The sequence below is a fragment of the Corvus cornix genome, chromosome 8 (assembly GCF_000738735.6).
Source record: "Corvus cornix cornix isolate S_Up_H32 chromosome 8, ASM73873v5, whole genome shotgun sequence".
Lineage (NCBI taxonomy): Eukaryota > Metazoa > Chordata > Aves > Passeriformes > Corvidae > Corvus > Corvus cornix.
The window spans coordinates 16,859,338-16,882,396 of record NC_046338.1 but is presented as its reverse complement, the minus strand read 5'-3'; the positions used below and the strand labels follow the sequence as shown (position 1 = coordinate 16,882,396).

At 37.8% G+C, this 23,059-nt stretch overlaps 1 protein-coding gene and 1 long non-coding RNA gene across 7 annotated transcripts in view; one reads left to right on the top strand and one right to left on the bottom strand.

The window, feature by feature from the left end:
* The window catches only part of EVI5 (ecotropic viral integration site 5), a 75,098-nt gene extending 57,015 nt beyond the window's left edge, over positions 1 to 18,083 (top strand). For 5 of the 6 annotated variants that reach the window (XM_039555750.1, XM_039555748.1, XM_039555747.1 and 2 more), the window contains one exon: positions 16,799 to 18,083. In XM_039555750.1, the coding sequence (XP_039411684.1) occupies positions 16,799 to 17,104 (306 nt within the window). In that variant the 3' untranslated portion in view covers positions 17,105 to 18,083. Of the gene's footprint in view, positions 1 to 12,357; positions 12,368 to 16,798 lie in introns of all 6 variants that reach the window. The other variant, XM_039555749.1, reaches the window with a different exon arrangement.
* The window catches only part of LOC109145913, a 53,664-nt gene extending 31,857 nt beyond the window's left edge, over positions 1 to 21,807 (bottom strand). Inside the window, exons 1-2 of the long non-coding RNA XR_002047600.3 lie at positions 21,664 to 21,807; positions 19,814 to 19,902 (exon numbers count right to left, since the gene is read on the bottom strand). This is a non-coding gene — a long non-coding RNA (uncharacterized LOC109145913). The remainder of the gene's footprint in view (positions 1 to 19,813; positions 19,903 to 21,663) is intronic.
* Between the last annotated feature and the right edge of the window lie 1,252 nt (positions 21,808 to 23,059).

The window sequence follows — 23,059 nt, the reverse complement described above, 5'->3', positions numbered from 1 at the left end:
ACTACATTTTACCTAATACAAAATGCCTGGTCATCTTTGCAGTGAAGTCTGCTTCTGTTTCTATAGCCTTTTCATACACAGCCCTGAAAGTGTTGCTTAAAACCATAGGATTGTAGAGCAATTCAATCTAATTGTTTGTTGCCTTTTTCCTTTAATTAAACAAACACATCCTTTCTTTAAGTGTAGATAGTGTTTTCCTAACAATCTTAGTAGATCCAAGCTTTTAGGATTAATCCCTTGAGACTTATAACACAGTTGAGGATCTTGGAATGTTGTCTATGCTATAGATCACTATGTTATAGATTAAGGATAGTCTCTAGGGCCATCAGTCCAGCACCTTTACCAATCATTAAGCTCACTTAAAAACAGGTTTAAAAATCAATAACCTGGCTTTCTCCATTAAAGCACTCTAGCTAGTTTGCTTTGTTGCTTGCTTGAAGAATTCCCAGAAAGCCAGCTATTTAGTGTATTTTTGCATTATGAACAAAATAAGGCACTTTTCCCTCTGACTTTTTCCTCTGCTCAGTGTCAGTTTAAAAGGTAAGAAACAGTGCTTTCGGGGAAAAGTAGAATTACTGTTGAAAAGCTGTTGCATTATTTTGTCTATACAATAATTTGTTATATGCCTGGCTGAGCAACTGGATTGTCATGAAAGCAGGCAATACTGTACATCTTTAATGTGCATGAGTTAATGTGAACAGGTTGGAATGAAGATGAGGTTCATAAGCTCACAGAATAATGATAATTCTGAGTAATACCAGTGATTTCCTAAACAGTTCAATCTAGACAAATCATTATCAGCATCTCACTTTGACAGAAAGGAAATGCTATGAAGAACATAAATTTCAATAATAGCAGAGTTTGAGTAACTCCATGTAGAAGAGTGCTCCTCTTCCAATATGTGCTTTGTGGTGGCTAAATTTTTAATTTCCAAACTAGGTAAACACGATAGGGAGGAAATCATTCTAGCATACATAGAAACAGTAAGAAGAAGTGGTTTGACTTGATGATTTTACAGATTTTACTTTCTGACTTTAGTGATTCTAGGATTTTATGAAATTCTGTATGTAATAGACATGTTCTACCTTGGCAGCATTCTCCATGTTTCTTTACAGACTTTCTTCAAGCCTGGAAGTCTTTGTTTACTAATGACTTCTTTTTCCCTTTCACCCTTACTGTTACGTATCTATTTGTCTAGTTTTTAAATAAAATATTAAGAGGGAAAGTAGTGTTTCCTGCAGTGTTTCCTCAAAAAGCAAAATCTGAAGAAAATGGCAACAGGAAGAGACAAAAATGTTTGCTCTCAACTGCTAAATGTTAGAAGTATAATTCAGTCAATGCTAGTTAAATAAACAACTTCCTTAAATCTGCACTGAAGTGTCTTCATGCATATATCCATTAATGACCATGTTCTTTGTTTTTTGGCTAGATGCTTTCTGATTCTACTTCTGCAAAAGCTAAAAGAAACGTTACACATTTGCAAATGCATCTTCCTGAAGATAGGGTGATGGCGTATGTGACATGCTAACCACAATCTCCCAACTGGTTAGCATGTAGAAGGCACTGGAAAAGGAACAGAGCTCTTGGTGACTGTATGGTTACCTTCTAATATATTGTAATTGTGTAACTTTAAGCTGCACATAAATGCAAATGTTAATTAAAGCAAAAGTTATAATTTAAGATAGGAGTGGGATGGATACGTGTGAAACAAGATGAAACATCTAGGCATGGCCATCAATGTTGATTCTGCATATTTAACGTTTTTTTCCTCTCCAGCACTGCATTTTTACAGATTTTTACACCAGAAAAGTTGCAGGTTCTCCATCTGAAGGATGGAACAAAATAATGACCAAATCCTATATTGAATACAAGTAGCTGCAGACTAAGTCCATATTCTGGCTTTTGGATAAGTACTATTTCGTGCCTTTGGCCAGCAGTGTGAATGTATATGTTTCTCTATCAGTGGAGCCTGGAGGAGCTATATGCTTTAATTCTGTTCTGTGATACCATCCATCAGATGGTGATGGTACCAAGTTGTGGCAACAGCATAATCCATCCTGATTGCAGAGTTCTTGTAAAGGTCTACTGTGCCATCAGTGTTTGCAAGCCAGGCTAGTAGCCAGGCACAGGGCAAATCTAGGGTATCGGTGAGGAACACCAATAAGGCCAGCAGAGAGTCACTATTACTGCCCCGTGTCTAAAGCTGAATTGGTTACTAAAAGGTGGGGTGGGAGTTTGCTATGGCACAGGTGCAGCAAGCTGCTGCTGTACCATTTCTTGACTAAGTGAGGAAAGTTTGGCCCTTGGTATCCAGATATTTCTCTCACCCGTTCCAATGGGGTAACCTAAATCAGCAATGTGTTGCAACTCTGCGTGCTATATCAAATGATGAATCAATGGACTCAGATTACAAAGGGTAATTGGCTGGAAGTTTTTGTAAGTATATACAAAACTTTTTAAAAATACAATTATTTTTGGTCATCTTTTTCTGAGCTCAAAATTTTGCATGCTTCTTAAATATAATGCAGCTTGCAGCCTGAAGGATAAATTTCAGCTGCTTTTATTACTCATCTAGGAATACTAATGCTATAGTCAGCTTTCAAATAATATTATAAGAAGACTTACTTGTAGTCAATTCAAGTTGTGTTCCTGTTACTGAATAAAACTGCAAGTACTGGAAATTGGTAGTATGGCACCCAAATTTGAACCAATGAGCCACATTGGTATTAAATGTATAAGGTAATTAAATAGAAAAATACACCTTTTTTCTTACCATTCAAATACAGTAAAATAACTACAAATAGAATTATTGGATTTTCGGCTCGTTCTAACAAACTACCTGCCTGATTCCTTTTATACCTAACCAGAGGATTTCTGTAACATGGTAAGCTGAGTTGAATATTGACTACTTCAGAGTAAGTCTTAAACATATATTTGATGAACACTTCAGGAGAACAAACAGAATTTGGAGCTTTGAGAACCTTGTAAGAAGAAGTTGTAGACTTCTGCTCTACTAGACTTTTAGACTTCTGTAAATTTCTGCTTTAGTGGTGAACACGGCAGGGTTAGGTTAGTGGTTGGACTCTGTAGAGGCCTTTTTCAACCTTAACAATTCTGCAGTTCTGTGCACATTATCTTAAATGTATTTACATGCACCTCTTTCTTTGCACTGACTTGAACACCCAAATATGGGTTAGAATTTAAATATTGAGCAAAATTTGTAATGTTATGTAAAATAGTGAATTAATTCTTAAATTCCTCAGTGCAATCGTGACTTCACTCAGAAATCAAATACATGTAGATCAATTACTACTTACTTGCATTTTGAACTTTAGTAAACATATCTGGTTTTGTGCTCATTGCCTAGAAAGTTACTGACAGCTATCCTGTAATCTTTTACACAACTTATCAATTCAAAGAACAGCTAATGCATAATGAAAGGACACTCTGACTGAAGTATTTCTAGTTAGCTAGTAGCTAATCCTGTGATAAGTCATGTATATTAAGTGCTGTACTTCCTTTTCTCCTTATTGGCTGAGTTGCTTTATTGGGTACAAAGTTGTTAGGTGGTTGTGACTTAGGACTTTATTGTTGAAGGTTGAAAGTAGTGTGAAAACCTGAAATGTTGAGGATCATCACAAACAGGAAGTCATGATGTAAACTTCTTTGAGAGCTTTTAATATGTACTATTAGACACTCTGTTTGCCTTTTCAGAATCCTGTGTTCAGTTGCCATTTCTTCTTTTCATTAATTTGAAGTCTTTCCACCTAGCATTTTCTTTCTTCCTCCATTTTCCCTCCCATTGTTAAAGCTATCTCTGCAGCATTCTTAACTTCTAGCTTAGTGGGATTTTAACTTAAAATGCTTTATCACAGGCTGCAACTTCTGTGAATCAACTTTTGTTATTCTTGTCAGTAAGTACAGAAGCTTGGTTCCCCCCTGTGTTTGGCACAGGAGAAATAAAATCTAGCAATCAGTCTATTCTGTCACTTGACCTTCCAGTTCATGTGCTTTAACTGATGTAACACAAATGGCATGAGCACACAGACACTGCAAGATTTGTACTGTGGTTAGACACTTTCAGGCTGCATGAGGATTACTGATGCTTCACAGAAGTTGCCTTTGATTAGATACAGAAATGTTAACTGAAAGCAACTTCTGTAAAACATTTTTACTGTTCAAGAGAATATCTCATTAAGTAGGTAGTACTGAAGTAAAGCTGTTAAGCTATGTGGAAATGAATACTTTGGAAGTTTGGACTGTTACAAGCTTCCATTAATTTGAAGGTTTAAGAAAACTGTGACTCTTGAACAAGCTGTTATTCTTTTGAACACAAATCATATACTGGAGAATTAAGGAGGAGGTTGCTTGTAGTTTCCCACCTTTTCCTTTCAATTCAAACTGAATGGAATTAAATGATTTATAAACTGCTGAAGTTCTGCATTTCATGCACTACCCCTCTGTATGTGCAGTAACTTTATATATATTACCCAGCAGCTGCCTCTGCTTCCTGTTGGATGTTGCAAGGCTTGTATGTGTTACCTAGATTACAGGGGTGGTACAAAAGATTAGAATTGATGTGCTTACCCACAAACTACACTGGCAGACCGCAAGACACCTTTGGAGACAAAAGCAAGTGGTTTCCAGTCTTTCAGACTTTGTGATTTAGGACAAAGTGCTTTAAGTTTAAGTTGTTTCACATGAAACTTTACAAAGTTTGCCTTTGTCACACTGTTAGGTGATTTTTGGCTCTCTTGGAATCCTTTAATGTGTTTGTTTTGCTGTTAAATTTCAGTTTTTCATCTTTATATACTACAGTACTTCAAATTTGGTTTGGATTTGGTTTAATCTTATGACAGCTTTCATATTAAAAGCTGAATTCTGTCGAACATGTGTTGAAGTTCACAAAAGCAAGTAGCCTCTACAATTTGGGACTGCAGATCTGTATTGGCTGTGTTAGAGGACAGCTTTATGAAAGGCAACAGCAACATACAGAAACAGTGCTTCCTTCACTTAAGACATTTTTTTTCTTAGAAAGCAGGAATATAGATGTTGAAGATATAGCCCATTTTTCAATTTTACTATGGCATTTGTCCATCTGCAGGGATTATTCCACTCCCCAGGAATTGAGAGCTGATAGCTGGAGTTCAGGAAGAACATTGTGAAAGTACCACTACATATTTTGCCTTTTTTTCCTGCATGCATCTTATATTGACCAATGTCAGAGGGAGAATACAGAGTTTTCTCCTAGCTGTTTCTTTCTAATGAGATATCCTCTTGACGAATAATTAGTTGCAATATTTTGAGAAGAAGCAAGGATGATGTGCAAATCTTATTCAGGTGTGTTTGATATTTGACCAAAACCCAAAATTCTGATGTTAGTGTGGCATACTGTTCTAACATTTAGAAAACTCTCTGCAAACTTGTCCAGTTAACAATATCTCAGCATGGCTGATTAAGAAGAACAACATGGCAAATAACTGGAGCATTATTATTTTGCCAAAATAATTTTTCAGGCATTTAAAAGACTTTATAATAGTACCTTTAAGTGAAATTCTAGAGGTTAAATTCTTGCATATTGACAATGCAGAAAATGGGGTGCTTTTAAAGGTATTTCCCATTTCAGTATCTGAAAACTTGACGGCTCTTCAAAGAAGTAGTGAGCATTAGTTTACTACTCTTCCATGTCCACATAGGTATAGTTTATCTAGGAATGGATCTGATATTATGTTTCAAGAACCTAATGCAGTCAGTAAGATTCTGATAGAGGTGTTATCTCTTGGTCTCATCTTGCTCTTGGTGAGCTAACATTTTAAGATTGGCTTAATGAAGAGATATAAAAGTTGGAGATTAAATACTATGCTTTTAAAAGATTTTGCTTGTGTAAATAAAATTCAAGATGCTTTAAGTAATGACTTTGAGGATAAATAATGTATAAGTTGTGACCAAAGGAGTAACTGGTTATATGGCTGAATTAAGGATACATCTTGCAACTTGCATTAGATTGCTAGGCTTTCACTGCTGAAGCTAAAATGGAGAAGGGAAAGTGAACTGTAGCTCATCAGTGTGAAGGATTTAAAAAATTCACCTATATGGGCCACACAATAAAATACCTAAATAAAATTCAATGCACTACAGTACACCAAATGAAATATTAAACCACATTAACAGTTCCTTTAGTCTTAAATACCATAAACTTATATGGTAGGTAAACTGTGTTTTAAAGCTGTCAAATTATTTCCTCCTTGTTTTTTTTATTATTAGCTAATAATCTTAAATCAGTGAGTGGTTCTGAGCCCCAGCACAGATTGATCCAGGCTGTCCCTGGAAGAGATGAGGGAATATCTTTACAAGCAGCTAAGTGATGATTCCTGCATTGGCCATAGGTGAGAACAAAATTATTATGCTGCTTATGGCCCACTGGAGTAGCACGAGATGGGCTGGCCACTGCTAGCAGCATTCCTAGCTCCTATTTCTCTCATCATAATTGCATCTGGGCTTGATGATGGTATACCAGTGAGGAAGCATTATTCCTTTTCTCTGTTAATTTTATTATTAGGCTTCCATTGAGTCAAATTCAATGCTTACCACTAGACTACATTCAGAAGCAGAGCAAATAACTTGGAGTAAATAACATAGCTTTGCATAATGGAGATATGAGAATTAACTGGGGAAAGTGAATTCTAGTTAAAGTTAAACCTACCAGAAATTTTTTTAAGTTCTCTGAAGACATACTTAGAGAGTGATGGATAGCAGTGGATCAAATCATGTGTACAAATGAGAATGAGAGATCAGATTTATCACCATTTAAGTACCTGAGGAACAGAAATAAGTAACATTTCTTTCATCAGAACAAGGGAAAAACCAGCAGAGCCCAAAAGGCCTCGTACTCTTCCTGTAATATTTGCAATTAGATAAAATGTTCTTTTACTCAGTCTCTTGCACACTTATTTCCCCACCCCCATTTCTTCTGGAAGAAGTTTACTACTCTTTTTTCATATAGTACGAGCACGCCTACATTTGTCTCTTGGAAACTGTCATTTTACTTGCTCACTTTTATAAAACCAGCTAAGATTTGTGGGATTCATTCCAGTCAATTTTTACTTCAGTCAATTGTTTTCCGTTCATAGTTCTCAGTAATGTTGGTTGAGAGTCCTGTATTAACTCTTGTAAAGCACTTGTTTCTCAATACAGACTAGAGTCACATTAACATCTTCTAATAGTTTTTTTACTAGACAAATGCTTTCAAAATATGTGACTCTCTATAAATGTTTTCTTACTTGATAAGAAATGTTGTCTCTGAAAGGAAATATGTTAGCCCTCAGATTTACAAAGTAAGCATTTCAGCTGGTGGTGGAATTTTATAGCACAATAAATCATGTGCTTTTCTTTTACCATATCTTGCAAGCACAGTTGAACAAGAGATGATCAGATTCTTCCCTCCCCACAAGTAAAGTTCTTGCAAGGGCAGCTAAAAATGTAGTTGCTTTACTAGTGTGTGTCAAAGTTACAGAGCCTCTGTGCTGGCAGAGCCTGATTTAAGTGGTTGTGGTCAGTCTGAGGAACCTGTGATGTGATAAGATAGCGTTTGTGAGGTCATGTGGTTTGCAAACACCCAGTCTAATGTAGCAGCTTTGTCTACACAGGATAGTTAAATATATACTTTATGCTTTAGAAAAGTGAATTGCTTTATTCCTTTAACTCAGCTTGTCCTTAAGAGTCAGAGATGTTATACTGGCTTGATAATGCCCAGATTGTTACTGAAAGACTGAACTGATTGGGAGACTTAATTATCCAGTAACTTTCTCCAGTTTAGTTACCCTGCCCTTAATAAAGCAGCTAAATCTCTAAATAAGCAGCTATTTGGCAGCTATCTCACTAAATAAGCAAGCAACAGGCAGATGGAACATACAATGGAAAAATGTGTATTTTATGACCATCATTTGTTTAATTCAATTAACTTTGAATGGTCACAGTGTAATTAACACAGACATGTTATGCTTGCCCAAAATGTCAGTATTGATTCCATAATGATGGTATTTCATTCCATGCATTGGCATCTTTGCATCAGACAAGGTTTATTCCTCTCCCTTCCCCCCTGGTAACACCATCAACAAAATATTTTCCATCCCTCGTGAGGGTGAAGGAAACCTCTAAATGTGATCAGTGAAACCAGGACAGTGATGTAGTCTGTCCTTAAATGGAACAGGTATGACTTTGTTTACTTGGATGAGGGCAATGATTTTTGGTATGAATCTTAACTGTTTCACTGCCACTTATTACAGGTTAGATTCAATGGTAAAATAAATGAAGATTGGCGATTGCTGTTTTTATAAACATTTTCCCCCTTTGTTTTTTTCCTGACTGTATTCTACACATCAAAGCTCCAGATCTGTCTTGCTGAGCAATGTAATAACAGTTCTCGATTGCTACATTAGAGATGAATATAGCTAGCTATAATTAATTACACTGTGTCCTTTAAAGTTTATGTGGATTGCCAAAGCAAGTAAACTGATTATAGATAAAGTTATTTCTTTATCATGGCAATAATGTTCTTGATTGTCTTGATTGCATGACCTGTCTGCTTTACTGATCAGAGCTATGTCAGATATGTTTTTCCACCTATAAATCAAGTTTTGGGGATTGAAAAATGGAGGAATTGAGGTTCCACTGGTTTATCTGAGTGGTTGTTCCTTGCAAAAATTGTGTGTTAGCACCCATACACAGGTGCCAGCTATGGAAGAAAACAAGCTCAGGAGAAGACTGCTATATATTAGCTTGTAATAGGTCTCCGTAAGCTTATCTGAATATAAGTGGGGTGAACAGTGGAAATGTGGTAGAAACACCTCCTAAAATTCTTTTATCAATTTGAGTGGCAGCCAGCACAGATGAAAGTCATTTCTGCAATCAGGGGTAAAAATGTTACTTAGTCCATTTAAAAATGCTGAGTTTAAATCCTGCTTTAAAAGGACAGAGTAAAAGTGTGAAATGCTCATTTCCTGTAACTGTTGCCTGTAATGGGCTCATTTTCAGTCTCTATCAGCCAGTACATTCTAGTTAATGCTTGAGGTTTCAGTAACGTTTGTATTTATAGATGCATGCGGTAAGGAGAAGGAGTATTGAGATTTAGGTATTTTCTTGAATATAATAATTGCAGTACATTAAGTGTGATTATACTGCTGATTTAAAATATTTTTGTGGCCATGTCCTCACTCCAAATAAACACTTCCATTACAGCTTCTTGTAGAAAGAGTTTCTGGGAACTTTCTATAAATAACTAGCTAGTAGGTAGAAGGAAAATTCCTAGGCCTGTCATCTTGGAACTTCCTTTGGAATTGCACACAGTCTCATTACAACAAACCTGTCAGATCTTAGAAAAAAATCCCTCAAGAAGTAAAACCTGACACAGTTACCAAATACTGACTTCTTTTCAAAATAGCATTAACAGTTGGGTATTCCTCAGCGCTGTTGCTACTTCAATTACACATTTCATACCTAACTTCAAAGTTTAACTTGATTACACTGTACTAGATCAAAACCAGATACTTTAACCATATAGTGCAGTGATCATAAAGTCATGACCTCCCATTGATCGCTTTACTGGTTTCCTGTTCTGATTCACTGGAAACCTTCTGGTCTGAACGCTTGTTGCTGGTTTTAATCTTTGTCACGTTTACAATACAGCAGACTCGTCTATGGTAAAACTGATATACAACATACACTTAATTTATCATATTTTGTTTTAGCTCAAGTGCTCTCAAAATGATAATAAAACTTTTTATAAAAACTTAAGAAATTTAAGAGTACATTCAGAGCAATTGAAATAAACAGGTGGACAACTGGGGTGAGCTTTCTTTCAATGCATTAAAATAGTTCTGTAGATTTTATTTAAGCTTCCTAACAGCTATAGGGATTTTGTAACACATTTTGTATTACTCTTAGACTGAATATGACTTACAGAAGCTGGCAATTTAAAACAGAGGCCAAATATTTAAATGCTGTTAAAAAACCCCAAAGCCTGAAATTACTCATTCTTGGAAATTCTCTGCTGCTCTTTTGCTTTTCGCTTACAACACACTGGAGGGGTTTGAACTCTGTTTAGTGGTATGGTCAGCAAAGTTCATTTGAGATAAATATTTCAGTTTGTATAGCAATATGTTATTCTTGGTCATCCTTTTAAAAGTATGAGCTTCAAAAACAAAGGTAATAGTCTCCTTAAACAGGAGACTTTAGTAATTAACTGCATACATAATCTTGGTTTCCAAAGAGCTAATGATGAGTGGGGCAGATTCAATTAATGTTGTAGTACCTCATATAGTAGGCTTTTAAGCCTACTATAGATGGGGAAAAAAAGCCAGTACAGAGACTCTTTGGGTTTTTTGACTTTGAAGAATAGCAGCCATACTGGCACAGCCAGAAAAAAAGCCTAGGTCTGTTCAGGTATTTAATATTGTCATTCACTGCTCTACTGCTTGGGCCCACAGTAGGATTATACAGCCTAGAGTTTACTACTTGCTCTGATTTCTGATTAGCTTCTATTGCCAGTTTCAAGGGGTTTTTGCTACAATTGCTCAAAGATGTGGAGAAATGGCACTGCAGCTATATTAGATTGAATCCATTTATAAACTCCAAAAATCACAGTCACAGAATGAACTAGGTTGAAAAAGACCTTTGAGATTGAGTCCAACCTATGACCTAACACCACCTTACCAACTAGACCATGGTAGTAAGTGCCACATCCAGTCTTAAACACCTTCAGGGACAGCGACTCCACCGCCTCCCTGGGCAGCCCATTCCAATGCCCAATCACTCGCTGTGAAGAATTTTTTCCTAACGTAAACTTCCCCTGGCACAGCTTAAGACTATGTCCTCTTGTCCTGTTGCTGGTTGCCTGGAAGAAGACACACCCTCCCCCCCCCAAATCTTGCTATAACCTCCTTTCAGGGAGCTGTAGAGAGTGATAAGCTATCCCCTGAGCCTCCTCTTGTCCAGGCTTAACAACCCCAGTGCTCATAGCTGCTCCTCATAGGGCTTGTGTTCTAGACCTTTCACCAACCTTGTTGCCCTTCTCTGGATGTGACTGAGCACCTCAACATCCTTCCTAAATTGAGGGGCCCAGGACTGAAAACAGCACTTGAAGTGCAGCCTAACCAGTGCTGAGTACAGGGAAAAAATGATGCTTCTGCATCATAGTACCTGCTGGATGTAATATTCGTCTGAACTGATATTTTTGTCCTTAATGGCAACATATTTCCCACTAATTCCATTGGAGATGGTCCAATTACTTCATTTGCTGTGATAAGCATTTTTCCAAAAAAAAGTTAGTGGGAGTATTTTTAAAGAAGTGGTAGTATAATACTGTATGCCTTAAACTGGAGTCATCTCGTTACGATGGGAGAGTCATCACTAAGTAGCAGTCAGCTGTTAAGTATAAGGGATCCCATTAGCTGCTGTGGACAGTCTCAGAAAGTTTTAAGAACTCCAAGTAGTTTGCTTTTATTCGTGTTAAATGTGATTATAATTTAATAGATCATAACTGATTTTTTTATTGGCTTGTAATTAGGTTTTGACTCCTAAATCTCTATTTTCATGGTGCCAAATTGACAGTGTTTTTCTGAATTATAGGAGAGGTATTTGAAAATCCTTATGACTTGTTTCTTCAGCTAAATGTGGTTAGATCATATTTTCAGCAACATTTTAGTTTTCTTTTGAATCATGTTTGGAAGGAAGGAAATCTTATGAAGAGTTTCAACTATTACTAAGGTTGGAACAAATAAAGAGGGAATTCTGATTTTTAGATTCCTGTAAGTAAAAGCACTGAGAATTCAGGATCTCTATTTTTTAAATAAACATTTAAATTGACATATTGCCTTCTGCCAAAGCCAATTTTATTCACCCAAGGCAGTGGTCATATTTTGATGTCACTTGCGTATTGCTTGGTTATCTTACTGTGACTAGATTTAATATTTATTGGCAAGCTTTGTTAAAACCTGTCTTTATTACTTTGGAATTGAGTAAATGTCAATAATTAGTTACTGAAGCCTTTTAAAGGGAGCAGACAGTAGCATTTTAGTTCAACTTTTCACCACTGAACTACTAGCTTAAAACCTCACAGGTTACAACATAAAAATATCTCGCAGAGCTTAAGTCAAACTCATTCACAAAGTCCCACTTCAAAGTTTGACATCTGGTCCCAAGTCAAAAAAACCAAAGCAACTTAGAAATATAACTTGCTTGCAACTGACTGTCACCCTTCAAACTTGATTCTACTATGTAATATAGAACACCTTTTGAATTGTTTAAAACTTCTAAATTTCTCTTTACTGTTTCTCCTTCACGCCTGGCTTGATGAGGCAGTCAGCATCAGGTAAGAAAGTTTATTCTAAGGTTCAAGGATCTGATTGTTCACCTTTTTCCAGCTCTTCTATATTTGTGGAAGTACAGTGTTACCTGTTAAAGAGTATGTACAGTTGAAGTATTTTCATATGTTGACCAGTTTGTCTTTAAAATGCTAAATTCTTTAGACACAAGAAGGTATATAAATACACACATTATTAAGGTTTTGTTCTTGATTCAGCTGGCTTTTGAAGGGATAATGATGATATATATTTTGATCACATAATGTTATTAACCCTTTGAAATGTCCTAAAGACCATGTGAATGTGCAGTAGTGAAAACTGAGTTGAAGCTGCAGTCATCTAGACAATATGACCTTGATTTGAGAATTAAAAGCAAAACACACAGGGTTTACCACACCCATTTTTTTAATTGGGGTTTTTTGGGTTTTGGTTTGTTTGTTTTTTTAAAATTTTTTTGGCAGATGTGATCAGATTTGAGATTCTTGCAAAAGTGAAGCAGTAAGAAACAGGTTCATTTAAATGTCACTTGTTGGAGTGACAGAGATCTAGCTCCCTTCACATGAAGGAAGGCCAGACACAAAACTGAAAGCCTTTAACAAACATTGACTCTTTGTACAAAAGAGAACAGAAAGTAAGAGACACTGGGGTGCAAGTCCATACTTTGCTCAACATGGCTGTAGTTCCTTCAGGGATAAGGATAGAGTAGAACAGGAGGGGGGAGGGGGCAGGCTGTGTTTGGGTTGGGTCCACACATCCTGCATTCCAATCCTTAGTTGGATTTCCCATTCTCTCGATATGCTTGGGTAGATGATTGGCAAGATCTTAGCTTAATGCTTTAGTTCCTACCTTAAGCTCTTTTTCCACGTTCAAATGAAACCCTGACAAGCAAGAATCTCAAGTCTGTCTTAAAAAGCTGACAAATTAACTTCTGTGTGAATAAGGTGATTATTCATCTATTGCAAAATCTAAGCCATACCTACACAATGGCAAACATAGAATTGGTAGTTACAAATCAGGAAAGATGTTTTCAAGTTGGTATTGAGTCCTCTGACATCACTGGCTTAACATGCAGCACCAGCCAAATCAGACAAGGCAATGCTGGGCATCAACAGGAAGTATATTAAAAACCAAATAAAGGGAGTTGTATTGCCACTTGCTATCTAGATGGATGTAGAGAGTTTATAAAGAAGGTCTGTAGGGAAGTTAAAGGGCAACTGAAATTACAGTTGTCTTGATACTCCCTGTTTATGAGAGGCTAAAACGAATTGGAACTCATCTGCTCTAGAGAGAAAGCTGAAGAAGATGTGATCTAAGTTTCAGAAAAATGATCACAGAACTGCTTTTCACCACTTGTTCCTGCATTATTAGAATTTGGGGGCAGTTACTAAAACAAGTAGATTAGTTTAAAAATAAAGGAATTTCTGGAATTCATTGCCATAGGAAGATGTGGAGATAGACAGCAAATAATATAATCAGTCATGGATGGCTGATGTATAAATGCATGTCAAAGCAGCTAGAAAAAGATTTCATTCATATTTGCTACAACAGTTTCTGGACAAGTGAATGGAGGCCTGTTGTCACTGTTGGAGATACCGTATTAGGCTGATGGACTGTTGCCTTGAGCCAGTAGGACAGTAATGTTCCTGCCTTGAAAAAAGATACTGTTTTTTCTTTTAGGAGTGTAGAGCCTCACTTGCTAGACTGTAAAGTTATGTGAGAGTACAAAACTTCATTTTAGGAAACCTCCATTTTAGAGCTTTATGGTGGCATTGGCCACTGGTACCTAACTGCATTGGCGTGCAGGCTGTCTGCAAGTTGTTTCAAATGCTTTGAGAAGCCTTACGAAGCCTTCCTGTTGCAATAAAAATTGCAAATAATCTAGTTCCTTCAGAAATGCTCCTGAACAAATATTAGGTTGAAGGGCCCCTGAATTATCTTCAAATATGAAAGTACACTTGCCCTTGTCAGTGCAGCCTAGTATGCTGTTAGCCTTCATCACTGCCCAGGGACAGAGTGGATTCAGGCTTAGCCTCCTGTGTGTCAGGACCCCATTGTCCTCTTCAGCAGTGTTGCTCTCCAGCCTGTTGATCCCCATAATACAAACAAGGTCTATGCTGTAGTATTCTGGCTGAGGTGGCCATTTCTGAAGTAGACAGAAGTTACATTGGTAGATGTGTAGTGTGTGTTCTCTGCAGTATGTTCATTTCTTCACAGCAGTCTGTTTCCCCTTGGATGTGAGGAGTACTTAAGAAAAAAAGGCAGGCAAGTGTAAAGCTGCAGATGAAAAGGGTTTCTGGAAGGTCACAGATTTGTTATTTTAATGAAAGGATGCACAAAGATAACAGTGTTTTCTGAGACTCCCTTTAGGAACTGGCAAAGGCTGTGACTATTCATGATCTCTTTTCACCAACAGCATTTTCCACAGACTCCCATTTGGAAAGGTTACTGCCTAAAACTGTGAAACCATGATTTTGTCATGTTTCCTAAATAAGTTCATCTAAAGGTATCATGTTTAAGTCTTCAGGAAAACAGCTGAGGTCATTGGCTTGGCTGAGTGTTCAAAACAACTAACATTGAGTATCAGCTTTATAATTTCAGGTGAACCAATGGCTCAACTGTACAGACCTAAAAGCATATAATTTCTTATTCTAATATGAAGTTTGTAGTCACTTGTACAGCAGTTCTTTTTTTTCCTGTGGTGAGGGTGGAGAGAAATTGTTGGGTTTCTGTGTTTTATTTTCTTAGTGACTAAAATTGATAGCTGTTTTGGAAAATTCATGTGGCAGCTAATCTGATCATATTGCAGGATATTTTCAGGAATAATATTTCTAAATAACACAAGAATGTCTTTACCAGGCTTTCTGCATCTCGGTATATAAGCTAGTAAAAATTATCTATTCTGGTATAAGCTGATTTTGCTTGCATCATGAGTTATGCTGTGCAAATGTGGAGCTCTGTTTTGCTTGCCTTTACACAAAGTCCTCATAAACAACTGCAGCCTATGTGTATGTAAAGAAAATGCAAAAAACTAACATTAGTATGCATAGTAACAACCACGGTTTAGATCTACATCATGTACCCATATTTCTAACAGGGATTTTTTGATAAAACATCAAAAGCTGGAGTTTTTACATGCTAACGTGCAATTTAATGCCTTCTAGCATGATTATGACTCTTGTAATCTTTTTTCAACTCCTTTTTATTCTCATCTTCTGCTCAAGCCCATGGTAAGTACAGAGATTCCTTCTTCCCCAAATGGACAGGTAAAAATCTCCTATTGGTGTCAATACTGAGGACATACATGCACTTCTCATTTATCAAAGTGAATATTGCTTCAGATTTATGAAACATCAAACAGATTTCTGTAAAGAAACTCTTCAGCATTTTATTCTTTCTATTCTCCAGGTCTGTTACTGCAAAAAGTCGCTTCCAAAGTAGCACTTGGTGCTTCTTCCTTTTTAAGCTTTTAGAGTGACATTTGGAAGGGTCTATAATCCATTTTTAATGTTTATCTGCATCCTCAGGATTTTTTATCTTAATGCTCTTAGACTGTCAAACTGACCCTGAGGTATTTGCTACTAAAAGCTAACAAAAAAGAAATTCTAGATCAAACAAACCAAAACACCACAAAAACAACCAACCTCCAGAATGTCTTCCATGAGCTGCAGTTATTTTTCATTAAATTAACAGGGGACTTGCCAGACTTTAGTGCTTTGGGGTTTAGTTTTGAATAGCTTGAATGCATGGTTGAAATTGTGTATCACTGTGCATCACATTGAATTAAAATGTTATCTTGTCCATGGTCTGACAATCATTTTTGTCTTGTTTGATATTCTCTTAAAATTGCAACTACAATCTGTTTATGCTATACAGAGACATTTCTCTCATACAACTTGATCTGAAATCTCATTGGATCTGAATTAGATAATTAAGATACCTAATGTTACAATGTAGACTGAACTAAACATATTCTCTGGGATTTTTTCTGTGACTGTGAGAAGCTGCAATATTCACTTGGGACCCTGTTCTTTGAAGGGGGGGCTTTTTCAAGTAAGAAATCAGGCGATAGGAGAAAGAATGGAGCTGTAAAAGTAAAATGCTAAGGCCAAAAGAAATTTGCTGCTATTTGTTTGCTGTCGAAACAAATAGGCCACTCTAGAAAATAGAAACCATCCTTGTGGGGATATTAAAGATGCAGTAAAAGAGGAATCTCTCATTATTGATTCTAGGTACCTTGATTATTAAGCCTTAAAACTATAATACTTGAAGTGATCATCAAATGTGGTACTTTTCAGATCTTTCATTTTATCCAGTAAGAGTTCAATGAGGCATTTCTTGAAAATGCACTTGTTTTTTTGGTTTGGTTTTTATTGTTTGGGGTTTTTTATTGCTGGATTCTTGAGCTCTGATTAATTGTCAACTTCAAATTTTTCTAACAGATCAAATGTCTAAAAGGCCAGAGAAACTTCTCAGACCAACCCACTTTTGATGGGATTCACATTGTCAACCATTTCACAGGAGATGATGAATCATTTCATTCTTCTGATGAAGATTTTATAACTAACTCCATACAGGAGAGTGGGATTAACTTTCATCTACACAGGAGGACTGGTCAGATGTCTTTGGATCACACACTTGTAGACAGCAGTGACAGTGATACTGAAGAAAGTGCCCTGCAGACTGGAAATTCAGACAAGATGGTTTCTAAGCAGAGAAGAATGGAATCTTACTCTACTACTGTGTGATTATCACTGTGACTAGCACTGAAGACTTCCATATTTCTTTAAGGCTGAAATTGTCGGGTAACTGAAGCCATCCAGAGTTGGTTTAGGTAACTATTGGATTTGGTCTGGCCTGTGATAAATATACATGTACTGTCTATCTGCCTTCTCTCTTTGCCAAATCTTGCTGATGACATACCATTGCCATAAAACAGGCTGGGAAGGAGTTGATGGATGACAGTTTTGACAGTATTACTGAATGTTCTTTGGTTTAGAAACTACAAATATATTATTTCTTTAATGTGTAAGAAGCATTTTTGCTGTTCACAAACACGGGAATTATTTTCCTCAAAAGAAATTGCTTTTGTGCAATATTTTATGCTCTGAACAAACGTGTATGTTTTACATTGTTACCCTTTTGTGATCAAGATGGACACTAGTAAACCATCTGATCATTACACACATATATATATATAATTATCTTATGCTTCTCAATTAGTTTTGGTTTTTTACTAAAGTTATTGGATGCCCACAGAAGGCTTGAAAGACGAGCCTTTATCTGTACTACTTTATATATGCAAATAATGGTCACTAATGTCATAAAGGTGTTTTTCACCATTTTCACTTAAATCTGTGTGCATCTGCTTTAGATGTTGCTAAATAATAACTGGTCTGAATATGATAATTACAATAATGTTTATTTTGTACATATTTATGTATCTACACCAAGCTGAAAATGTACATTACTCCATTTTATATGAGGAATGTAAATGTTGCAATATTACTGTCTCTGGTGTTCTAACAGGAAAATGAATTCTGTATATACACACTAAAAGTGAATTACTAAATAAAGAAAAACACTAACTTTGCATTAAGTTTCAGACTAGCTACACTAACAGGCTCATGTCAGAAATGCTTGTTCAAAACACTATTGACTGAAATCTTTTACCTTCATGTATATGTAATGAAAATAAATTTTTCATGATTTAACAAGGTTGCAGCATTTACTGTTTAGTCTCTTCCAAGCTATAGTCCCTGGTTAACACATAGTTACTTGCAGGCTCTAGATAGGTTCAAATAAGGTGAAGAATTATTCATATGTTAGTTCTAATGTAGACATGGTCAGTGCAGTGAAAATATGTACATTCAGTGCTCTTACAGTTTATATTGCAGAACTATCTAGGAAATACACTATTGGTGCCATCACCAAAAAAGCTGTTATGAACAAAGCAGTAAGAGCTAGCTGAGCAATCTGCTTCCAGTCTCCTGAAAACTGAGATCCAGTTAAACAGCCTTAGCTTCTTGAACAGAGCAAGATATTCTGCTGTTGTCATATGAACATTTACTTGCTCTTGCAGACACATTTTAGTCAAGAATATTCTGTTATTTCCGTCTTACGTAATTAAGCAATCCTTAAGACTTCTTTTAGCAATGTTTCCAACTGTTCTATTAAATGAAAAGATGCAATGCAGAAGTTTGGTGCTGATAGGCAGTGTGTATATTAACTGGTTTGCTACCCACGAGAAGCAGTGTAGTTGTTTAAAAGTGCAAAAAGTGTGGAAGCATTCTGCTGAATGCATCTGCTAATCCCATTAGGCATTTCCTTTCCCTTTATTTTGAATATGTTTTCAGAAAGAAACCACACAACTGAGGAGATAAAAAATGTTCAAAGAATGATAGAGAAGACTGTATGGAAACAGCACATTATGGGCATCTCAACAGTATTATCTGCCCAGCTGCAATCTAATTTAAATCTTTAAGCGTGTGGGTGACAAATTCCAAATTACTGATTTCTGCAGCTCCTAAGTTGTTTCAGTATTTCTGCCAAATTTCCCCACATCCTACCAGTGAATATGTAGTTCCAAGTATAGCCTGTGTAAATTGCCACCTCTGAGTTGGACTAGCCAAGTGATCTTTAGTCCTGTTGAAAATGTCATGTATGCAAAACCAAATCAGGAGCACTTTTGTTCACAAATGAGCAACAGTCATCTTCTTTCCTTCCAATGAGCATCTGCTAACTTATGTTTGCACCTGGATCATTGTTGCCCAATAGTATAGGTGACAAATGTCTTGTTGCCTGTCATCAATACCAGCTGCAAGCCTCTCTTAAAGGTAACGTTCTGTAATAAGTGGCAGGCACAAAATTCAGTTGGAGGGCCATAAAAACTCTTGTCTGTTTGAATAGTGAAGTGTTATGATTTTGCAATAACTGCCTTACTGTTCAAGTGATAGCAAATGAGATCAGATGGCAAGGGTTATTTCCTGAACATTTGTGATTTTAAAGTATACAAATAGAATAAATACTGATACTGAATAACAGCATAAATAAAAATACGCAAAAGTCCTTATCCAACTGACTACATCTCTTCTAGTGATAAAGGTGAATCACTGAATATACTGCAGTTTCAGAAGACTTGTTTATACACAGACTAAAATACATTGCTACAAAAAGGATTAAAAGAAGCATTTACATTGGAGTTTGCATAAATTTATCAAAACCACTTTGTACATCCTGCTATTGAACTTGATCACTATTGAACCCTTCTGTGGAACTGCAATACAAAAGGAACTACATGGTTTTCTGGGGTATTAATGTGATCACTGTTTGATATCAGAGACAGTGTTAGTGACTTAGTGAAACCTGATGCTTATACACTTAAGCTAGAATGACCTAAAGATATGTTAGCATAAAAATATCCACATTTTATACAGATATGCTGCTAATTCCCCTACCTGTAAAGGCTCCAAGTAATGGAATTCACTTTGGAGGAAGGTGGAGATAATGCAAATCCCTAGGAAAGCCGTTATGGTAGTCCTGGAGTCTAAAATTTAAAAAACCAACCTATAAGATAGAAGTTCATGTAATCTATATGGAAACTACGGTGTTATGTTCGATCATGCAGCAGCTCCTAACTCTGTGTATTAAGAAGGAAGATGAAAGCTATGGATAACTAATGGATTTTTAGATTCAATGACGTACATTTTTGTTCTGTGAAATACTCTTATCAGTATATATTCTGTAATTCTCTGAGCATTACACCTGCTGATGGAGTTTTTTGGTTGGTTTTGGTTTGGCGTTTTTTTTGTTTACAGACTAGTCCAAGACATAAGAAAAATCACTGAAATATATTTACACAGTAGGCAATAGAACCAGAAATTCCTAATGATGCAAAAGTACACAGTAAATTGACTTTCAATATAACCTCTATATAGCATGAAGTTTCAGCTTCAGAGTAAACATGCTAATGTATGCATGCCTACTCGTGCCTGGACACTGACTAAGATACAACAGCTTAATGCTCTCCCTTTCCAGGAACTAATACCTTATTTCACAATTATGAAAAACAAAAGCAATGTGGCATACTCTTTGAATTGCATAGTACTGCACAAGTGACTGAAATTTCTAGTGCCCTACCATGAGAACTAGAATTCCTATGAGAACATTTTGCATAGTCTATGTTCTATAACCATTGATTCAACTTTCTCCTATTCATAATAGAGGTACATTCTGGGTCTACTCCTTCCCAAAGCTGGAACCCCTCTTTTCATCCCAGCCTTCAACACCACAGCCTACTGTTACTTTTCCTCTCCAGTTTGTGCTCATAGTGATAATTTTCTAATCTGCTCTGGGTGCAGCAGAAGTTACTTTTGTTTCCCCAGCAATCAAAACAATTGCAATCAAAAACACTGATTAATTTCTGATATATTTACAGCATGCGTTTATGCCACAAGGAGGACCATAAAGAAGGTAGTGACAAGATGCTGGGGGAAAAAATAATAAGCAGAATGTTAAAAGTAACTTTAAAAAGTTTAAAAAAAATAAAGACACGCTTCCCAACAGAATGCACAATGCTACAAGTTCTAGCAGCTTTTCATAGTGGAACTGTTCTGCATAACTGTGATCCCAAGTTTTATCACTTTAAAGTGGGTATAAATTCCCCACCTTTTTTGCTGCCTTCTCCCAATCCTGACTACCCCACACAGGAAACTGCTTCTCCTCCCCTCTGTACCAAGCAGCTAACCTGTCAAATCCTGTTCTTCAAATCCTTCTTCCTGTTGCAAAGTGTCCCACCACTTCTGAACACAAAGATCTCACCTCCAGCTTGTCACCTTTGGTGTCTTATCCGTTGTTGTTTTACCTCTAATGCTGACACCAGGCAGGTGCCGTAAACCGTACAGTGACTTACACTGAGTAGCTCTTCAGTCTTAAGCACGACTATAACATAATCCCACCCTACTTTAAACCCCTCTTTTTTATTTCTTCCCCTCTCTTGTCACTATGGAGTAACAATGATGTGCTATTGTATTCAACTGCATCTTAGCAAGTTTTTATGTTTAACTTTGAATATCACACTCCCTTTGAGAAAAGCATTACAGCAACTTCATTAAAACCCAGCCCTACATTTTCCATGAATTACATCAGTGTGCCAGCTCTGGGCCCTGGCTTTTGGCTTTGCAACGCCACAGAACACTTGGCTGCACGGAACAGCTCGACACTGCACACGCAAGACCATCTCAAAGGTTACTGAGCTGCGGCACATAGGTCACACTGTACACCAAGAATAAAAGCTGAACCCCTTCACCTCTTTACGGCGTGCTGTTACTACAGATAGCATCTCCTCTCGGGGTGGGAAGAGCCTGGGGACGATGGCTGTAGGAGGCTGCGCGGAAGGCTCTCCTCAGGGCCGAGCGCGCGGGCGGCTTCCCGCCTTGCCAGCCTCGCGCCGCCCCCGCGGGCACGTGACGCCGCCACCCGCGGGCACGAGGCGGCCCCGCGGGCACGAGGCGGCCCCGCGCCCAGCCCCGCTAGCACCGGCCCTACCGGGCCCCGCGGGCGGAGCGGGCTGTGCGAGCGCTCACGGCCCCCGCTAACGCCGGCCCCTGCCATGATCCGCGACCCGCCAGGTCCCGGTCAAAGCTGCTGCCCGCGCACCCTCCAGGGACAGAGCTAAACCGGCACAAGGCTTCGCTGGGAGCCTCGGGTCATCTTCTGCACCGCTCGCTGGGCAGCGTCCGCGTCCCGCTTCCCTCGTCCTCACCCGCAGCATGAATCAATTCGCCCGTCCAGCCGAGATCCGGGAAGGCAGAGGATGCACTTCAGGCACGAACTAGTTTTGCAAAACACGAAACACAACCGGTTTCGTACAATTTCTCCTCTAATTGTTTGAGAAAACTGACAGCCCAGGAGCCGGAGGTCCGTTCCCGGTTCCCGTGCAGCACCCACCCTCACACGATTATATGCTGGATTTAGCATTTGCTTTGTTAACTCATTTGATTTATTTATTTCTGCTGAAGGGGTTTAACCTGATTAGGAAGCAGTGGGTGAGAAAGAGCCGTCCGCAGGTGGGCTGAGCACAAGGGCTCAGCAGGGTGCCTCCCGCAGGATAGTCCCGAGCGGAGCCGCTCGGCGCCCGACAGCGCATCCCGTATCCAGCTTCCCAGAAGGCTGCAAGCACCCTCCGAACGGAGATTACCACGCCTTACAGCCCACAGCAGCACCTGTATGCATTTTGAATTTAGATGTGTAACGACGAACGTGTATTTTCTTGTAACCAGGTCACAATTATTTATGAGCGTTACTAGTAATTTAATGTGTTCTGGTGCTTTCATTACACAGTCAAAGCGGTGTGTAGCAAGGTAAACGAAAGGGCATGAATTTATCATCCCATTTCAGAGGCAAACGAGAAAGACTGTTTTGCAAAAAGTAACAGTGAGTCAACGAAGACGCATACAAGAAATCACAACTAGTTATTCTAATCTGGTTATTTCTACTGATTCCAGCATTGATTCTCGAAGCTGAAGGCGTGAATGATTTTCAGAGTAATCAACCTAAGGTGCAGCAAGGCGGTACATAGATGCCGTAAATAAAACTGCTGCGCCCAGCACCAGGAACTTTCCGGCAAAAATGAAGGTGTCAGTCGTGTTCTTCAGCTTTCTTTTGTGTCACAGTAAAGCATCACTCAGTTGTTGGACAGCTTT